This window comes from Crinia signifera, chromosome 6 (assembly GCF_055691185.1).
Source record: "Crinia signifera chromosome 6, ASM5569118v1, whole genome shotgun sequence".
NCBI classification, from domain to species: domain Eukaryota; kingdom Metazoa; phylum Chordata; class Amphibia; order Anura; family Myobatrachidae; genus Crinia; species Crinia signifera.
The window spans coordinates 180593989-180612888 of record NC_139222.1 but is presented as its reverse complement, the minus strand read 5'-3'; the positions used below and the strand labels follow the sequence as shown (position 1 = coordinate 180612888).

At 41.8% G+C, this 18900-nt stretch overlaps 1 protein-coding gene across 2 annotated transcripts in view; it reads right to left on the bottom strand.

Annotated features, from left to right (window-relative positions):
- Positions 1-18900, bottom strand: part of DNAH9 (dynein axonemal heavy chain 9) — a 367658-nt gene that overhangs the window by 180882 nt on the left and 167876 nt on the right. For both annotated transcript variants that reach the window (XM_083148325.1, XM_083148326.1), the window contains exons 43-45: positions 10558-10719; positions 6232-6428; positions 2727-2889 (exon numbers count right to left, since the gene is read on the bottom strand). In XM_083148325.1, the coding sequence (XP_083004451.1) occupies positions 2727-2889; positions 6232-6428; positions 10558-10719 (522 nt within the window). The remainder of the gene's footprint in view (positions 1-2726; positions 2890-6231; positions 6429-10557; positions 10720-18900) is intronic.

The window sequence follows — 18900 nt, the reverse complement described above, 5'->3', positions numbered from 1 at the left end:
GAGTCAGCCGGCTCGGCGCTCTCATCGTCCTTCTCGATCAGGGGGAGCAGGGTCAGAGCATGCAGGATGCATTGGAAGGGGTCCTGGGTGCCTTAACTCTGCCTCCACTTAAACTCCTGGAGTTAGGAGTCCAGGTGATGGCGCGCGGTCCCCCTTTGGCGCTTATTGCGCCACTTGCAACTGCCCCACAGGCGCTCTATGGTTTGGGTGTGCACCCCAGTGTCCGGGTCAACAAAATTATATTTATGGTTGACCTTGCCATGCAGGTAACCAGCCTGCTCGAGCTGCTGGGTGTTGTAGGCCCTCCAACAGTCCGTGTAGACGTGGTGCCTGGTTCAACATGGGCCTCAGTGGCAGCCATCAGGGTGGCCGCATCCCGCCGCTCCACCGCAGTCATGAAGCACTGCCCGGTCTCCCTGGAGATGTCCCCGAACACCCACTGCTGGGGCAAGAGCCATCCCACGTTGCTCTTCCTCTTGACAAAGAGGCTCTCGTCCACCTCCACAATGTGACCCGGGCCTCCGAAGGCTGCGCCAGCAGGTCCACCGTGCAGGCCTCCCTCATCAGATTATTATACTGCACGGCAGTTTTTTGTGAGATGTTCAGCTGCCGATCACAGAACTTAATGCTGGTCAGCTCTTCTGCCCAGCAATACAGGAAGCGGATCAGGGTACGAAGCTGAGGTGAGACCCCCGGAACCACTGCGCCGACCTCACGCTCACCTTCTTGCAGCAGCTGCGAATGTGGCAGCGCCACATGCGCTCTTTCACGCTGAGCCTCATGGGGTGGCCATTGGGGCAGGTCTGGGTCTGCGGCAGGAACTGGCAGGCCTGCAGGAAAGCCACCGCCTCCTCTTCCATCTGCGGCAGACTGAACAGCGTCAGACGCTCCATCACCATAGTGAGGTTCGCCACTGCCATCATAGACCTCCGTCTCTCACGCAGTGCATGATCTTTTTGCTTCATCCCTTATATAACTGAAATCCGATCTAATTATATACAGATTGTAATTGTTATTTGTACCCCAATAGATGATTGTCCAACCTTATTTTAAAAGGATTTATTGTCTCTGCCGACACCACTTCTCCAGGAAGAGAGTTCCACAATTTTACTGCCATGACCATAAAAAGGTTTTTTTCTTTTAAGGATACAAAACCTTTTTTCCTATAGTCTAAACTCATGCCAACGTGTCCTAGAGTCCTTCCTCAAAGCAAAGAGGGTGCCTGACAGTTCATTATATTGGCCCCTGATATACTTATACATGCTGAGCATGTCTCCCCTTAAACGTCATTTTTTCAAACATAAATAACCCCAAATTGTCCAATATGTCTTCATAATTCAATTTCTCCAACCCTTTTATTAGCTTTGTTGCTCTTCTTTGGACTTTTTCCAGTTCCATGATGTCTTTTTTTGTAGTGAGGGGACCAGAATTGTACTCCATATTCTAGATGCGGTCTGGCCAATGCTTTATAAAGTGGCATAATTACATTTGCCTCCCTAGACACCATACCTCTTTTTATACAGGCTAGTATCCTATTAGACTTTTTAGTAGCTACGTTACACTGAGCACTACACCCCAGTTTGTTGTCTATTTGAACTTCTAGTTCCTTTTCCAATTCTGATTTACCCAATGCCACTCCATTTAGGTTACAACTAGCACACTGATTATGTCTACCGAGATGCATAACCTTGAATTTATCCACATTGAACCTAATTTTCCACTTTTTTGCCCACTCATCAAGTTCATTTAGATCGCTCTGAAGTCTAGATACATCCATTTCTGTTCTAATTACCCTGCTCAGTTAACACTGTGTATGTTATTTAATGTATGCATTATTATATTATACAGATTTGTAGCTATATAACCTGTATAACTATAAAGCATTTTTGAAATATTTGTGATTTGTTTTTTTATATTACAAATTTACATCATCCCTGTATAAATACTTATTTTATCTCTGGAGACATATAGAATAACAGGATACATTTTCAATTTCGCCAGACATGTGGGCAAAGTTGACAGATCTAGTTGTTTACTTCTCAGGCCGAGTGACACAATCACATGTTGGTTTGTTAGGTTGGTAGGTGACTACTATACGTCACACCTAGAGGATGACAGACTTAATTTCCTATTCTATGCTGGATAATAGGTATGTCAATTATTTCAAGGCAACAAGTTACCAATTCTCCAGTATTGTGCTACAGTATTGGGGAAAATAACAAGTATATAGAATGCAAACAGCTAGATATGATGAATCTTGACCTACAGTATGTTCTAGGGGTCAAACCTGAAAAGGGAAATAGTGGGTAAGATTAGAACTAGGTGGAGCTGCTTTAATCTGAGTGCCTCAATAGTACATTCAGGAGAGGAGAAAACGAATGAATGGGTATTTGTAGTTGGGTAACTATATACTGTAAGTGTAACAGACATTTGACATTGCGTTGTTTAATATTGCTTTTTAAGTAATCGGGGTGGATATATGAAGTAGGGATAAGGGAGGATAAGTGAGCCAGAGGAGAAGTGGTACATGGCAACCAATCAGCTGCTCCGTATGATTTTATATTATGCAAATTATAGATGTTGATACAGTGCTGATTGGTTGCCATGGGCCACTTTTCCACTGGCTCACTTCTCCTCCCTTATCACTGCTTCATACATCTGCCCCTCAGTGTTGGTAAATGTAGAGGACAATGAACCCTGTATGGCTCACTAATATGATATCCTACCTTGAGATCAGGGATACCATAGCCCTTCCTGAGAGTGATCTGGAAAACTTCCAAGGAGCTAATATAAGCTGCCAATCTTGTCAGACTCTGCTTTCCACTTCCTCCCACACCAACCAGCAGAGCATTCCCTCTGGGGGACTCCAGAATACGGTTTATTCGGCAACTGCATAGATACAAAAACTGGGCATAACGTGGCTTCAACAGAGAAAATATACGGTACTTTGATATCCTGCACAAGCAGTATGAACAGACAATGTAATGTGAATAAATTTGCAAAACAATAACAGGGAATTAAGATGAAAAAAATCAGGAATACTATTCCCATGAAACATTTGTAAAAAGGCTAAAGACAGAGGTCCAATAGTAGTGACCTACGCCATGCAGCATTAAGTTTAATCTTCTTAGCACACTATTGGTGTGTGAGTCACACACAATGTTGATGTCAGAGCAATTGAGCAATCATATTGTACTGAGGTTGCAATCAAGGTTGCAAAGTGCATGTATGTAGAGTCTGTATGCACAGTCACAGTAGCCATGAAAATGCACAATCTATGAAATGTCTTCAAAATGTATTGGGTGGTCCTGAGTGATGACGGGGAGGGGACAGGGTGGTGGCTATAAGTGAATGCACGGAGATAGTCCCTCTTATAGGTGTATTATGGAAGTGTCGCAGGTGTGTTGCTGATGTGGTTGCAAACTCATGGCATGATTCTTAGTTGTACACAATGCAGTAACAGTTATCACAGTTGCTAGTACAAATGTATGCTAAATCCGCAAGAGGCATCTTGTTCAGCTAAATACCTCCTTCTAACTTCTGTGATCCGCTGCTGCACCATTCATGCAGCATCAGATCATTTGCAAAAACACTGGTCATCTAAGTAACCCTCAGGTTATGCAGGATAGTTGGTATGTCCACTCTTCATGGGCAAAGAAATCGGTGTTCGAAGAAGCAGGCAATCTGCACGTTGTGTTGTAAAACGCTCACTGTTGATGATCCCATTCAACCCTCAAATGGGCACAACATGTCAATCATACTGTTTGACCTCACACAAATAAATAGGCGCATGTGCAGTTCAGCATCTGCCATCTTTCATCATCTGAGAAACCTAATGGTTTGCTTACTACTCAGGCCCTCAGACACATACACCATAGGCCTTACTCTGATAGAGTATCTGTACCTAGCAGGGAGATGGGGCAACTTTCAATAGTTCGACAGACAGTTACATATCAAGACGCACAAAGATATATTCCAGCATCTAAGGACACTCAAAGTGGGCATCTCCATTATTGAACATTCAGCAGAGGAGCAGCTAAAACTTTAGGGTGGGAAGGGTGAGTACTAGCATTAGAATAAATTTGCAGATGTGACTATGGATAAAGATGCTATAACGGTGACAGCAGCGAGTTACTTTGAATCATTCCCTATTAGTGAGAAGGATGCAAAACTCTGAAAAAAGTACAGTAGCATGAGAATCCCATAGCTGAGCATCTAAGCCACTCTAGGTGTCTCGCACCATATGGTGCAAAAAGAATATGTGTATCTTTAATATGTGACACTTAGATATGTAGTCTCACCAGAGCTGGAGAGGAACAGGTTGCTTTGTATTTAAAGCAAAGAGAATATTCCCATCTGTGTACAACGTATGTTATGTATAGCACCATACGTTGTGACATCTATACACACTGTACAATCTAGTGGACAAAAGCACAATGTATTGTTGCCCACTGTAATTTAAAATGCATGAATGCATGTTCCATGGGTCATCCCATTGGGCACGCACCATGCCCAGTTACAGTATTTTTGAATCGCATAAGAATTATATATCGTCCTATTGTCTAGTGTGTACCCAGCTTTAGACAATGTTAGAAAACCCACAAAGATAACAACTCAAGTTCTACAAAGCTGGTTTATATGACCTACAGTTACAATAATGGGCTTCCATGCATAACCTCTCTCTCTATATATATATATATATATACTATTACTATAGTAATAGTACTATTGTAAAGTTATGTCTTTTAATGAATAAAATCAATATGTAGTTTTATGACAGTGTCTTTTTAGTCATATTTGTGACTAGTTAACTGTAACAATGTCATCTCCTTTGCATTGAATTAGACAATACTCAAACAATGCTCTCAGAATTAGCTTTGTGAAAAGATTGGCAATTACGTGAGAGCTGAACCGCTGGAGAGATATTAAGGTGTCTCTGAACACAGTAAGTGTTTTTCTGACTGCTTCCCTCTCCTCTAGGGAAATTATAGGGCATCATATCTCTGTCTCACATCCTAAACTGATGACTCTGCGCTTTGTTCCTGCATCTGCCTATTAAGTTGAGATTTCAGCAACTAGATGGGTCAGTTGTTCAGTAGAGAAGACACACATTTTCACCGCTGTGATTCTTTTCTATTAAAATGGCAGCTCTGATAGCCCCGGAGATATAAATAATCACCTTATCCTCACCTGCACATGGAAATAAAATCTCTCTCCATCTTGTGCTGTATGCTAGTACCTCATGACAAATGTGCACAAGCATTTTGTTTGCCTACATCATTTCCTAGATTATAAATTGCTGGATGCTGTAGCACTATGCTCAAGAAAAAGAAATGCACAAGCATGAAGAAGTCCAATGATGTCCCTTCTCCTGGAACTCCTACCAATACTTTGCAACTGTTGGGTGGAATCAAACAATGGGCAATAGGTATTGGGTGCTGAGAGCCTGAACGATTGGCTAATACAGGCATGTCGTGTTACGTCCAGCGTTTAGTGTACATTTCTTGTTGACAACTGTTGAAGTCTAACCTGGCAAGGTGGGCAGAAATAATGAAGAGGCACTATGTTAAACCATGTGATATTAAGAGCAGTATTTACGCGTTTCCCTTACGTTATGTCAAAAGATGTTGTGGCTACAGGTCAGCTGAAATACATACTGTATATTTACAGACACTGCCACATGCTGGATAGCAGCAAACAGCATCTATATTGGCAAGGATCATTGGCAGCCTGCAGTAAATATAGCTGGATTTAGGCTTACTGTATACAAAATGTATGTGTACAGTTTGTGGTCTGCTATTACAGGACTACCTTGAGGTTTCCATGAAAATGAAGATCTTTCTAAGAATAAACTAGAGCTATGTGCGGGCACCTGCATTTTGGTTTTGTTTCTAATTCATCATCGTGTTTTATTAAAAAACACCCTCAAGTCTAAATCTGAGCAGTCAGATCTGAGCCTGTTCCACACAGACACACAAGGTCATTCCGAACTGACTTGATTCACCTCAGAACCCCTAAGTTTGGGTGAATTTGTGTCTCTGGAATAACCAACAAGTTCTAATAACCCCAGTGAAATTTGGGGTGAAGAGAATAAGTGATAATAGCTAAGCTAATTTTATGAATAATGTTTCCTAGCCCTGTAGTAAGTATGGAACTCATTGAGTAACAAGTTACACAACAAAGTATCATTTCCAGTCCCCCACACAACTTCCCAAAGTATCACATCCTTACATATGACACATCGCATCTTCAAACAAAACCAGATTCATTGCAGCGTTGACCTCATTGTGACTATCCAGTGCATCCACCAGAATTTTATTTAATGACTGCCAAGACTGGACCGGCATATACTTGGGCTCTCCAACTCCGTTAGCGAAATGACAGAACATGTTCATCTCCTTCGCTTGTTCCAGCATTTCATTTATGTCCTGTTAAGTAAAAATGTGTAAGAATTATTATGAACATTAAGAACATTCACAAAACACAGAGGACCTTATTCAGATCTGATCAAAGTACCAATTTGTTCTCAAAAGGGGCAAAACCATGTGCACTACAGGTGGGGCAGATGTAACGTGCAGAGAGAGGTAGATTTGGGTGAGTTATTTTGTTTCTGTGCAGGGTAAATACTGGCTGCATTATTTTTACACTACAATTTAGATTTCAGTTTCAACACCCCCCCCCCCAAATGTAACTCTCTCTGCACATGTTACATCTGCCCCACCTGCAGTGCACATGTTTTTGCCCATTTTGAGAACAAATTTGTACTGCGATCAGATCTGAATAAGGGCCAGAGTGTGATCACTGCTATTGGTGAAAATTGCACAATGCCGAAAGGAGAGCCGATTCAGATGTGCAGGAAACATCTTCTACTGGAATTCTTACAGTCTTATAGGAGGTTGCTTAGCAACCAATAGTCTAGATTACCCTATATTTATATTACAACATGCTACACATCATGTTACAATAGAAGAGACATATTAAATAACATTACAGATTCTAAAGAGTTTGCAAGACATTTAAAAAAAACAACAACAACTGGATAAATCCATCTAGCCAGGTGTGAATGTGTTGTGGCCAAGCCTCCTGCCTCTGGCAACCCTTCTGTGGCAAGAAAGTGGACCTTTTGCATAAATAAAATACATTCTAACACTCTGTCCCATTGCAATGTACCACTATGCATGTATACAGTACCCTGCTTTGTCCTGATGAGTGAGATAAGGATAATATTGCACCTCATCTTTAGAAGACAGAGAACAAACAGAAGCAGACAGAACCCTGTATTTCCCAACTAAAATGGTGCAGGTAAATTGTTCAGGACAGGGAGTTGGACATCATGGGTGAAATGTAATAGGATGAGAGATTCAGAAAGTGAGAGATTTGGTAAGAAATATCCAGGTTTTTTAAAGCAGCAATCATTTACACTGCAAAACCAGTTTGATTTTGATTGCCGCTTTAAAAAAAAAACTGGAGATTTTTTTCCAAATCTCTCACTTTCTGAATCTCTCATTCTATTACATTTCACCCCATGTTTCCTGGAAGTGAATGAGTGCCAGGATTTCATATGGTTGTTCATTAGCCAGGTTTCCTATAGCCCTCGCTGGTTACCAATAAGGATCATCCACAGGAATGCTCAGCCGGAGTTTACATTGTTTCTGACATGCCAATTTATACAGTAATCTGACAGCAGCAGAAAGCGCATTCGGTAGCGGCTGTTTATTTCCACTATGACAGAACACAGCCTAAAACATCCACTTTTGTCAATCATATTAAAAGATTACGTAATAAAAGTACAGCATATACATCTCTGATTGCTGTATATTACATAGGATATGTTATATTGTATGTATTATGTCAATAAGCAGACCATGTTGTAATATGCATTCTGTTCATATTATACAGTACCATCTTAGGTTATATCTTTATTTGCTGGCAATAACCATGTATATAAAACTGTCTGGAGTATGACCCTTGTCACACTTATAATAACCCAGGTTCTTTATTAATGATTCAGTGTTAACAAATATAAGACATACATTATAATAATAATAATAATAATAATAATAATAGCAATAACAACAAAACTACGGTACGTATTCTCTTAGAATTATAATTATTCATACTAACAATGTTGTACTATTAATTCTGCTAAACACTTCCCCCTTTTTCCCCATGGCCAACTCTCACCATAAAGCATTGTCTTTGGATGAAGTGCATGTGTTAAGGCCGCCATCCACTAGTGCAATATGGCCACTTTTATACGATTCTGATGCATTGCTGCAATGTATTCTATGACACATTGCATGTAATTTTCCTGCGATTGTGTTATGAGGCGCATTTCCGTGCACCTCGCAGTCGCAGATCTTATGGGATGCCATGAATTTTTGTAGAAACCTGTAGCCCTTGCTGAGATCGCATATGATGCGTTGTATGCAAAAAAGACTGCATACGATGCACCATGTGAGATGCAGCTGCCCGGGAGCTGCAGGGTGAGTTGGCGGGGTATCGCATGTGAGGTACCCCATGTGATACCTCCCACTAGTGGATGAAGGCTTTAAAATTGTTTGGACAGGGATCTCAAGTCTATTTTCTTAGTTACCCTTGGTACTTGTTTTTCCAAGTTGTATTGTATCTAATAATACTAAATGTGTATACTTCTAGTATACCCTGTGGCATCATAGATACATAGAAAATTTTCACCCATTTACCCATAGCTAGTATTCTCAGTTGCTAACAGAATATGCCATAACAAATTCCATTGCTAATATTTGCACTTGAAAGGGAAGTGACAGTTTCAATAAGCATTCCTATAATATGACAAGAAGGTTCCCTCCATAGTAGCTAGGAAAAAGGAATAAAAAATAGAACAAGAAATCTTCCTTTGTCTATTTCATTTGAACCCACTTTAAGACAAGCAAAACCTAATTTACACAATGCAATCAAAATGATACGATTATTTACTGAATCAATACATACATATTGAGCAAACACAAGGTTATACTCTTTATGGATAGATGGACCAGAATGTTGCAAAGCCCAATATATAAATTAGGTTTATGCTATATTATATCTGTAGTTATTGCTCTACTAGAATCTAACATAATTGAACAAGGCATGTTGTGCAATATAGCATGAGGCATATTGGAAGATACACAGTTCATGTTATTAAAATCATTTATTTTTATAGCGCAAAAAGGGATCCATAGTGCCCAGCAGTGACATGTGGTGGGAGATGTGTACAGGGAGGCAATGTCACCGCCACCACCACACCCGCCTTCCCCCGGGGGCTGACAATGACATCCTTATCGGGGCCTCACAAACACACACACATACATACATACATACATAAATACCACATGAAAAGCCTGTGTTTGTCCCTCTGCACCTTACTTTGTAGGAGACCTCACAGTCCCAGTGCTGCCTCTGATTAAAAACCCTCCCATGACTAGGCTGCTGCTGCTGTTATCCATGGGCCTGAGAAGCATGTAATGAGCTCCACCAATCAGAGCTCAGCACAAACGTCTCAGCCACTGCCCTTTGGTGCAAAGTGTCATGGGACTTAGTCAACTCCCAGTAATGCACTGCACACTTGGCTCCCAATGCTCAGCACCATTAATCATTGGCACATTGGCAGATAGGTGAAGCTTCAGCACTACCCGACTCCCATGCACAAAACCTTTAGCTAAAAAATATATGCCAACCACAGGGGGCCCCTAGCTAGAGGGGGGCCCAGGGGCACTGACCCCTTGTGCCCCCATTATAATCCGGCCCTGATTTGAAATGTCATAAATTTCTAAAATAATATAAAGAAAATGACACAGAATATGGGTTCTAGGAATATTCTTTATATTATTTAAAAAATCATATGTGGCTGGTATCGCAATGCGGTGACGGAGCCCCCCCCCCCCCCCGCGATACCTGTACTCTGGTGTGCGGGGGTCTCCGTCACCTCCCTGCCGCCTGGATCTCCCCTCACGCCAGGGACAGCTAAGCAGGCTGTCCCTGGCGCCTCCTCCTCCCCCCTGCAGCCGGAAGGATGTCCCGCTGCTTCACTAGGGGGAGGAGGGGTCTACCTTCCGGGGTCCAGGAGGACCCTTCAGGAGAGTAAGCCAGAGGGGGGGGGTCGGCGAGGCGGCGGGTTTGCGTCGGAGGCGGCGAAAAGAAGCCGACAGGCTTCTATAGGGTATCGCCACCCAAAGGTGGCGATACCCTTCAATGCGGTATCGTTTTTGATACATTGGAAAATGCAGTAAAACCGGGGTTTTACCGCATTTTCCGTTTGATACATCTCGCCCCATAACTGTATATACTGTAGAATATATTTTATTATTTATTTATTTATTTACAGTTTCTTATATAGCGCAGCTGATTCCGTTGCGCTTTACAATAGTAGACAGTGATAAGACAAACTGGGCAACAACAGACAGACTTGGAGGTAGGAGAGCCCTGCTGCAAGCTTACAATCTATAGGATATACAGTATGTACCCTTCCGGACATGTATACACAATAGTGGAAACAGTATGCAAAGAGAAATATTCTTTCACAATCACGCTACTTACATCATAGAACTTCATCACCAATTCTGACTGGAGCTTATCAAACATGTCAAAATCTTTTTGTTCCACCATCTTATCACGGTAAACGCGGTTAGATTCATGGAGGTAAAGCTTCACCAAGTCTTGTGGGGTTTTAAGGCAATCTGGAGTGGAGAACAGAATGCCCTGAAATAAAGTGAATGTTACAATTAATTATCAATTAATTATAACAGCTTACACAATTGAAAGTCAACTTTACACATCTGCAAGCATGTAGCAGCGACCATCTCTCTCTCTCTCTCTCTCTCTCTCTCTCTCTCTCTCTCTCTCTCTCTCTCTCTCTCTCTATATATATATAAAACATAAAGCAGCAAACACTCTGGAGCTTATAAATTATCACAGAGCCAGGAGCAAAGCCAGAATATTATGGGCCCCAAAGCAACATTTTGAACGGTCCCCATCCTAAAATCTAGCATCTAGGCAACACAGCAGTTATTCAGTTTATGCTTCAGATAGTTAATATTATGCCCCATAAACGTGCCCTAGTTATCTTTATGCCCCATAGCCCTGATGGATATGGGTCTTACAATAGACAGTTTCTAGGTCGACATGAACAAAAGGTCAACATTGACAAAAGGTCGACACCAGTAAAATATCAACATATCAATTGTAGACAAAAGAAAAGGTTGACATGCGTTTTTTTCACTTTTGTCTGTCTACCCCTCCTCAAGCCTGTCCCCTCTTGTCTCCTGTCTACCCTTCCTCAATCCTGTACCGTCTTGTCTCCTGTATAGCCCTCCTCATTCCTATCCCCTCTTGTCTGTCTACCCCTCCTCAAGCCTGTCCCCTCTTGTCTCCTGTCTACCCTTCCTCATTCCTGTCCCCTCTTGTCTCCTGTCTACCCTTCCTCATTCCTGTCCCCTCTTGTCTCCTGTCTACCCTTCCTCATTCCTGTCCCCTCTTGTCTCCTGTCTACCCTTCCTCATTCCTGTCCCCTCTTGTCTCCTGTCTACCCTTCCTCATTCCTGTCCCCTCTTGTCTCCTGTATACCCTTCCTCATGCCTGTCCCCTCTTGTCTCCTGTCTACCCTTCCTCATTCCTGTCCCCTCTTGTCTCCTGTATACCCTTCCTCATGCCAGTCCTCTCTTGTCTCCTGTCTACCCCTCCTCATGCCAGTCCCCTTCTCGTGCCTGTCCCCATCTTGCCTCCGGTCTACCCTTCTAATGCCTTTCCCCTCTGGTCTCCTGTGTACTGTTCCTATGCCTGTCCCAAAGAGGAGTGGAAAACAGATCCCTGAGAATAGCACCAAAATGTTCTACACAACAGATCTAGATGCCCCCCAAAGTAGTAATATATTTCTTCTTAAATCCCTGATAAGATCTCCTTAATTTATATTGTTCAGTTGTATATATCTGGTCTAAAGGAAAGGTGTAGCACTCATTATGCCTGATAAGATGTTACCTATTTAGTGTAGAGATGTATTGTCCTGATCTCCAGGACATACAGTTAGTGATACCACTGTATCCATCACTAGTAAAATCTCCCCTAGAGTATATTAATCAGTTCTAATCCCCAGAAACCCAGAGGCACATGGAAATGTATTGATATCACTATCTACTACATAACTAGTAGTCACTGTTCTGACCCTCATTACACGTATGGAGTGTGTAACTATTCAGACAGCTTAACCAAGCCCATCTTCTCTTAATGCACAATGAAACTTCTGGAACTTTAAACTTTTATTGATACAGACTGAAATGATTGTCCATATAATGTAGCTGTAATTATCCAGGGTACATCAATGTACATGTACAAGAGATCATGGGTACACAATATATATGTTCTTCTTGTTGTAATTGTGTGTTATTATGTGTGTGGTAAGAAGATATAAGCCTGTAGGGGTAAGCAGACCTGTAGTAACACAGCTTCTCAGCATCTCAGCATGGTAGAGACTAGTTCCCATGCAGTATAGCTTACAGGAAGTGACGTTCAGTGAGGGCGGAAGTTGTTAGATGCCCTCACAACGTTTTTAAATTTATGTGTAATTCATGTAGGTGTCGTTTATTTTGTTTTATTTTTGCAGCATTGTCCCCTCGCGGGCTCGCTACGCTCGCACGCTTCGGGCACGGTGGCTCGCTTCGCTCGCCACAGATTTATATTCCCCCTCCAGGTATACGTGGACCCAGGGCATGATGGGAAAATTACCTAAACTGCATGGGATCTAGACACTACCATCTCAGCATAGATTAACTGAAGCAGTAAGTAAAATGGAGGATTTCACCCTTTGACCTGTCACATGGCAAAAGGCAGCTAGACATGGGCAAATGAACATAGATCTACAGTACATAGCATAAAGTAGACTTAAGCAGTAGAGTGCAGAACATTACCTAATCACATAAATCACTGACAAGATAATATGATCTCTAATAATGCTGTGGATACAGTACACTCCCCGTCTGATATCTGTAGATATCACTATTAAACTTATCACTAATAAACTTATGCAACACATAAGAAAACAGAAAAAAAATGCATGCATAACAATTACTGAAGATCCCGATGAGACATAAGAAGTACAGTCTCTGTAATTAGTCTGATGAATGTCTTAGCAGTTCCATCTTTAACTACTTTGACTGCTACTTTGCGGATCTTTCCATCTCCACTGGGAAAGGTTTTGACAATTAGTCCCATTGGCCACTCATTACGACTGACCTGCTTGTCTTTAAGTAGTACAAGGTCTTTTTCTTGCAAGTTAGTGCAATTTGATTGCCATTTACAACGATTCTGTAGATTAGTCAGGTACTCACACTTCCAACTATTCCAAAAGGTATTGGCAAGACACTGCACCTGTTTCCATTGCCGTTTGTACAAGTCTTTATCAGTAAAGTTTCCAGATGGAATGGAAGACACGCCAGATTTTTGTGTAAGGAGTGTGGCTGGAGTCAAGATAACTGGCATCTCTGGATCGGTAGAAATTGGTACAAGAGGTCTTGCGTTGATGATAGCTGAAACTTCCGCTAAGAAAGTAGTTAACACCTCATGAGTTAATTGTTTAGAGTTGACATCTAACAACATAGAATCGAGAATGCGTCGAGAAGTTCCAATCATACGTTCCCAAACTCCACCCATGTGGGAAGAATGAGGAGGGTTGAACACCCAAGAACAACTTTGATCATGTAGATATCTTTCCACACTTGCATTGTCAACATTGTTTGTCTTCATGTTTAGTTCTCTAGATGCTCCCACAAAATTAGTTCCGCAGTCAGAACGTAGTTGTTTTGCGGGTCCTCTGATTGAGAAAAACCTTCGTTGGGCATTTATGAAACTTGAAGTGTCCATAGACTCAATGACTTCAATATGAACAGCACGAATGCTCATGCAAGTAAACAAAACAGCCCATCGTTTGCTGTGTGCTTGACCACCTTGTGTTCGACGTGTAATGACTGTCCATGGCCCAAAGACATCTAATCCCACATATGTAAAAGGAGGTTCCATGGTAAGATGTTCAGCTGGTAAATTTGCTATTTTAGTAACACGTTCTTTGCCGAAGCGGATTAACACTCCCAGGAGGTTGTTTGTAAGATCTGGTCCAGAGAGGAGAACATTGTTCAATGAAGTACCTTGAAATGTAGCGCTTGAGTCAAACACCACCCTTATCTGACCTGGCTTTCGTGCATGGTACACTCCGAAGATTGGTAGATACCAACATTCTTCGCCTTTGAGGAGTGGAGGAGCTTGTTCTGCATGGCCGTTGTCAAATATGTTTTTCATAAAGGCTACAAAATGTTCTTTCAATTCTGAATTCTTTTCCAAGTTACGCTTCAGTGAGTTGAATCTTGCGAGAACTTGTTCCTTATTGTTGGGAAGGCGACATCTAGATGAGCGAAATGGGAGTGGTGCAACCCAACTATTTGATTCATCTTTGAAGAATTCTGTATCCATAATTTTTAGAAATTCCTTGTCTTCAATTGAAGGTGCAATTTTATTGTCATCCTTTGTTGTCTGGAATACTGTATCACCAAGGCCTTCACCATCCCCTTTGCATGCAGTAAGCTCTCTGTCAGTATGATTCCCTTGACCTTGTTGAGCTGTTCTGGTGAAACTCTCTTTTATAAAGAAGTGGTTAGGGCATGGTTCAAATAGAGATACACGACCATTTTTAAGCACATTAGTTTTAAAGACATTGATGTTGTCTGGTCTGCGCAACTTGTTGATGCAAACGTCACCCACTATCACCCATCCTAGGTCGAGTCTTTGTGCATAGGGTGCATTATTAGGGCCGTTGCGATGCTGACGGACTTTGTGTACCCTCAGTATATCTCTGCCAAGCAGTAGAAGAATTTGCGCAGAATCATCCAATGGTGGGATTTGATCAGCAATACCTCTCAAGTGTGGGTGATGACGTGCAACGTCAGGGGTAGGGATCTCACTCCTGTCATTTGGTAATTGATCACACTCAGTCAGTGTAGGAAGTGGAAGTTTTAGGCTTCCATCCACAGACTCTATTATGTAACCATTTGCGGTTCTTCCTAATGCTTCTTTTGTCCCAGCACATGTGCTTATTGTGTATGGAGTAGGATTCTCACTTATGTTGAATAGGTCAAAGAACGCTGACTCCGCTAAGGATCTATTGCTTTGATCATCCAAAATGGCATACATTCTGATGGATGTTTCCGCATGTCCTTTGAGGTACACCTTGACCAGGCATATTTTTGAACAGGATCGATTGCTATTCCCTTCTTTGCACACCTCAGTACATGCAGATGTGACTAAAGACTCCATGTTTTGTCCCTCCTTCTCCCCGCCGTTCTTTGACACAGGGCTGAGAGTATTGGCAGAATTCGGGTTAGGGGTGTCTGGGTGTAAAGCTGTTACATGTTTCTCACTGTTACACTCCAAACATTTAATTGCAGCTGTACAGTCTCTAGAGAGGTGATTTGTAGAAGAGCAGCATCGGAAACAGATCCCAAAGTCTCTAAGTAAGATCTTTCTCTCTTCTAAAGGTTTTTCTCTGAAGGTACGACATTTCTTAAGAGGGTGTGGTTTCTTGTGTAGAGGGCATTGTCTATCTGGATTCTCTATAATTCTGCCTACTGTGTAAGGAGAAGCCGCCACTGTGTTCACCTCTGTCTTGTGTACGGAGATAGGTGTCCTGGAGTTATCGTACCTTTTTGTAGTTCTTTCACCTTTTGGATAACTTGGACTGTCAGCAGTTTGAGAGTTAAAGGCAAAGCTTGGGTCATTTTTTGTCTTTGCTAAACTTCGAATGAATTTTGAAAAGACAGAGAAGGGAGGAAAAGCCACTTGATTTTCTTCCTTGTACCTTGAGCCTTTGTAAGTCCATTTTTCTTGTATGCTATATGGAAGTTTCTCAACAATCGGTTTCACCCCTTGAGCAGTATCTAAATAGCTTAGTCCTGGTAAAAATGGATCAGTTTTAGCTGACTCTAATTCTAGCAACAGGTCTCCTAATTCTCGCAATTTCTGGTTATCTGTGTTGGAGATTTTGGGAAAGTTTCTAGCTTTGTTAAGAAGGGCTTCTACAATGACTGCTGGGTTACCATAACATTCTTCAAGTCTTTCCCATACCAGTTTCAGTCCTATTGAAGGATTATTCACATTGACTGACCTTAGTGTCTTCACATATTCTGAAGACTTGCTTCCTAGCCATTTTGCTAGAAGATCTAGTTCTTCACTTGCAGTGATGTTCAGGCCATTGACTAAGTTTTGAAAGCTGGCCCTCCACGATCTGTAGTTCTCTGGGCGGTCATCAAACTTTACAAGCCCTGTGCTAACTAGCTCACGGCGAACCATAAATTTAACAAAGTCTGACATTTCTGATGTAACAGCATGCGTATGATGTGGTGTATTTAGGATGTTGTGATTCAATGCATCGCTCTGCTCAATCTGTCTGGTAGGTGGGGCGAATCTCTGTTGATCAGGTATTTGTAATCCATAAGTAGGTTTTTGCTCTTGAATGGAAAATGGCATACCGTTTGGCTGATTTATACTTGGTAAGTGAAGCTGATGAGGTGCATTTGCTTGTGAAAGGCTATCTAAATCACTGTAATGGCTGCCAACTTGCCTGCCGGATTGTGCATTTAAAGGTTCAGCATTTACAACTGGTTCTTCACAGGTACAACTTAGCACATATTCTCTGGTGCGCTTTTCAGGGTCTTCTGAGAGAATTTGGCTACTTAGATCCTCTCTGCTGCCTTGTTCTATCGCTGCTTCAAGGGCCTCAGCCTGCGCAACAGCGGCCGCTGCTTCTTTCTCTTGACGCAGTGCATCTAAACTGGCTTCCAGGCGTGCTTTTTCTAATTTTAATGCAATCTCCATTTTTCCATAAGAGGCCCGTGCTTTTGCAGCATCAGCATCTGCACGTGCTTTTATGGCTGCAGCACTCATTGTGGACATGCTGGAACGCAATGATCTTGATTTTTTTGAATGGTGGCTGGATGAACTAGAGTATTGTGAGCGAACTTCTCTCAAGCGGTCTAATCTAGTTTCTGCCTCTGTTACTGCATTACATATGAGACTGTCACGACCCTTATTAATGTCTCTCTGTATGTCACGTTCCATCAAGCTTTCTTCCACATTTATTTTGATTAAAAAAGTGGAATATTTCTCTGACTGCAATTTATAAACTGCATAACTGGACCTGAGCTGATCTAAAGCATTATGGAGTTGTTCCTGAATGCTGCTTGCAGATGACAGATTAAGCATATCAGTTTCAGTTCTATCCCATGCTTTCTCTAGTCTTTCTTGGTATCCCTCTGTCTCACTGATGTATTTTTCCCTGGCCTTTTGAGACAGCTTAAGTGTAAGTATAGGCTTAGTGCCATCTTGCTGGGACTGTGATGGGATTTCATCATCTGCATTTGCTGCAGTTTCTGCATTAGAGTCATAGTCTGCCATGATGTGGCACTTGCAGCTTTGTGACTGATGATTATCAGGATATGTTATGTGCTGCACACACTTACTTGAGATCTGTGTGAAGCTGACTGTGACACACACTCCTTAGATCCGATATCAGCTGCACGTGACGATGAATCCGGAGCAAACTTGTAGAAAGTTCTGGCTGTATGGATGTAGTCACTGGATCGTGGATCTGTATATTGTGAGATGGATGTTTCACCAGCCTGGCTGTGAGTCTGTAAGCTTGAGCCCGCAGAAAGGTTATCTTCTTACTGTTCTGACCCTCATTACACGTATGGAGTGTGTAACTATTCAGACAGCTTAACCAAGCCCATCTTCTCTTAATGCACAATGAAACTTCTGGAACTTTAAACTTTTATTGATACAGACTGAAATGATTGTCCATATAATGTAGCTGTAATTATCCAGGGTACATCAATGTACATGTACAAGAGATCATGGGTACACAATATATATGTTCTTCTTGTTGTAATTGTGTGTTATTATGTGTGTGGTAAGAAGATATAAGCCTGTAGGGGTAAGCAGACCTGTAGTAACACAGCTTCTCAGCATCTCAGCATAGATTAACTGAAGCAGTAAGTAAAATGGAGGATTTCACCCTTTGACCTGTCACATGGCAAAAGGCAGCTAGGCATGGGCAAATGAACATAGATCTACAGTACATAGCATAAAGTAGACTTAAGCAGTAGAGTGCAGAACATTACCTAATCACATAAATCACTGACAAGATAATATGATCTCTAATAATGCTGTGGATACAGTACAGTCACTCATCCACAGTGGTAAAGTTGAGAGCCCTACTGGGCTATATAAAAAAAGAGATACTACTATAGGTGCCCATCTCAGATTGCATTTCATTACTAGTTTACTTTAATTCCCGGCCTAAACATACTCTGTGAGCAAATATTTAATACACCATGTGTGATACAACATTATATTAACTCTAAACTTTTGTGATCTGCTTTAGGAGAAGCAGCTACCTATTTGATTAAAGGCAATACATAAGCAACTTCCCTGTCCTAAGATTAAATTATCCTTTAAAAGAAGGACTGCGAGATAAAACCGAAAGTGCTATTTTCCTCCTACAGAGGTGTTCAGCTGTTGATTTGAAGGTTTGCTAGCCTTTGTTTACCAAGATGATTACCAACAGATTGCTGCCTGCTCCCCGTCTGCGATCAGCTGTCTCATGGCTCGGATTTTGTCATGTTACCTTACAGGATTAATGTCTCATGTAAGTACTCAGCAGTGACTAGAAGGCCCGACATGATCCTCCTTGTCAAAACAAGTTGACAGCTCCCTTCATTACAAATAGGCCTATGCTAATTGTCTCATTACTAACACGGGCTGAAATCAGAACCTCAATTAGTGTTGCTAATGAAGAATGATATGAGAGTATCCCTGCATTGTGAGATCTGAATATGCATTAAA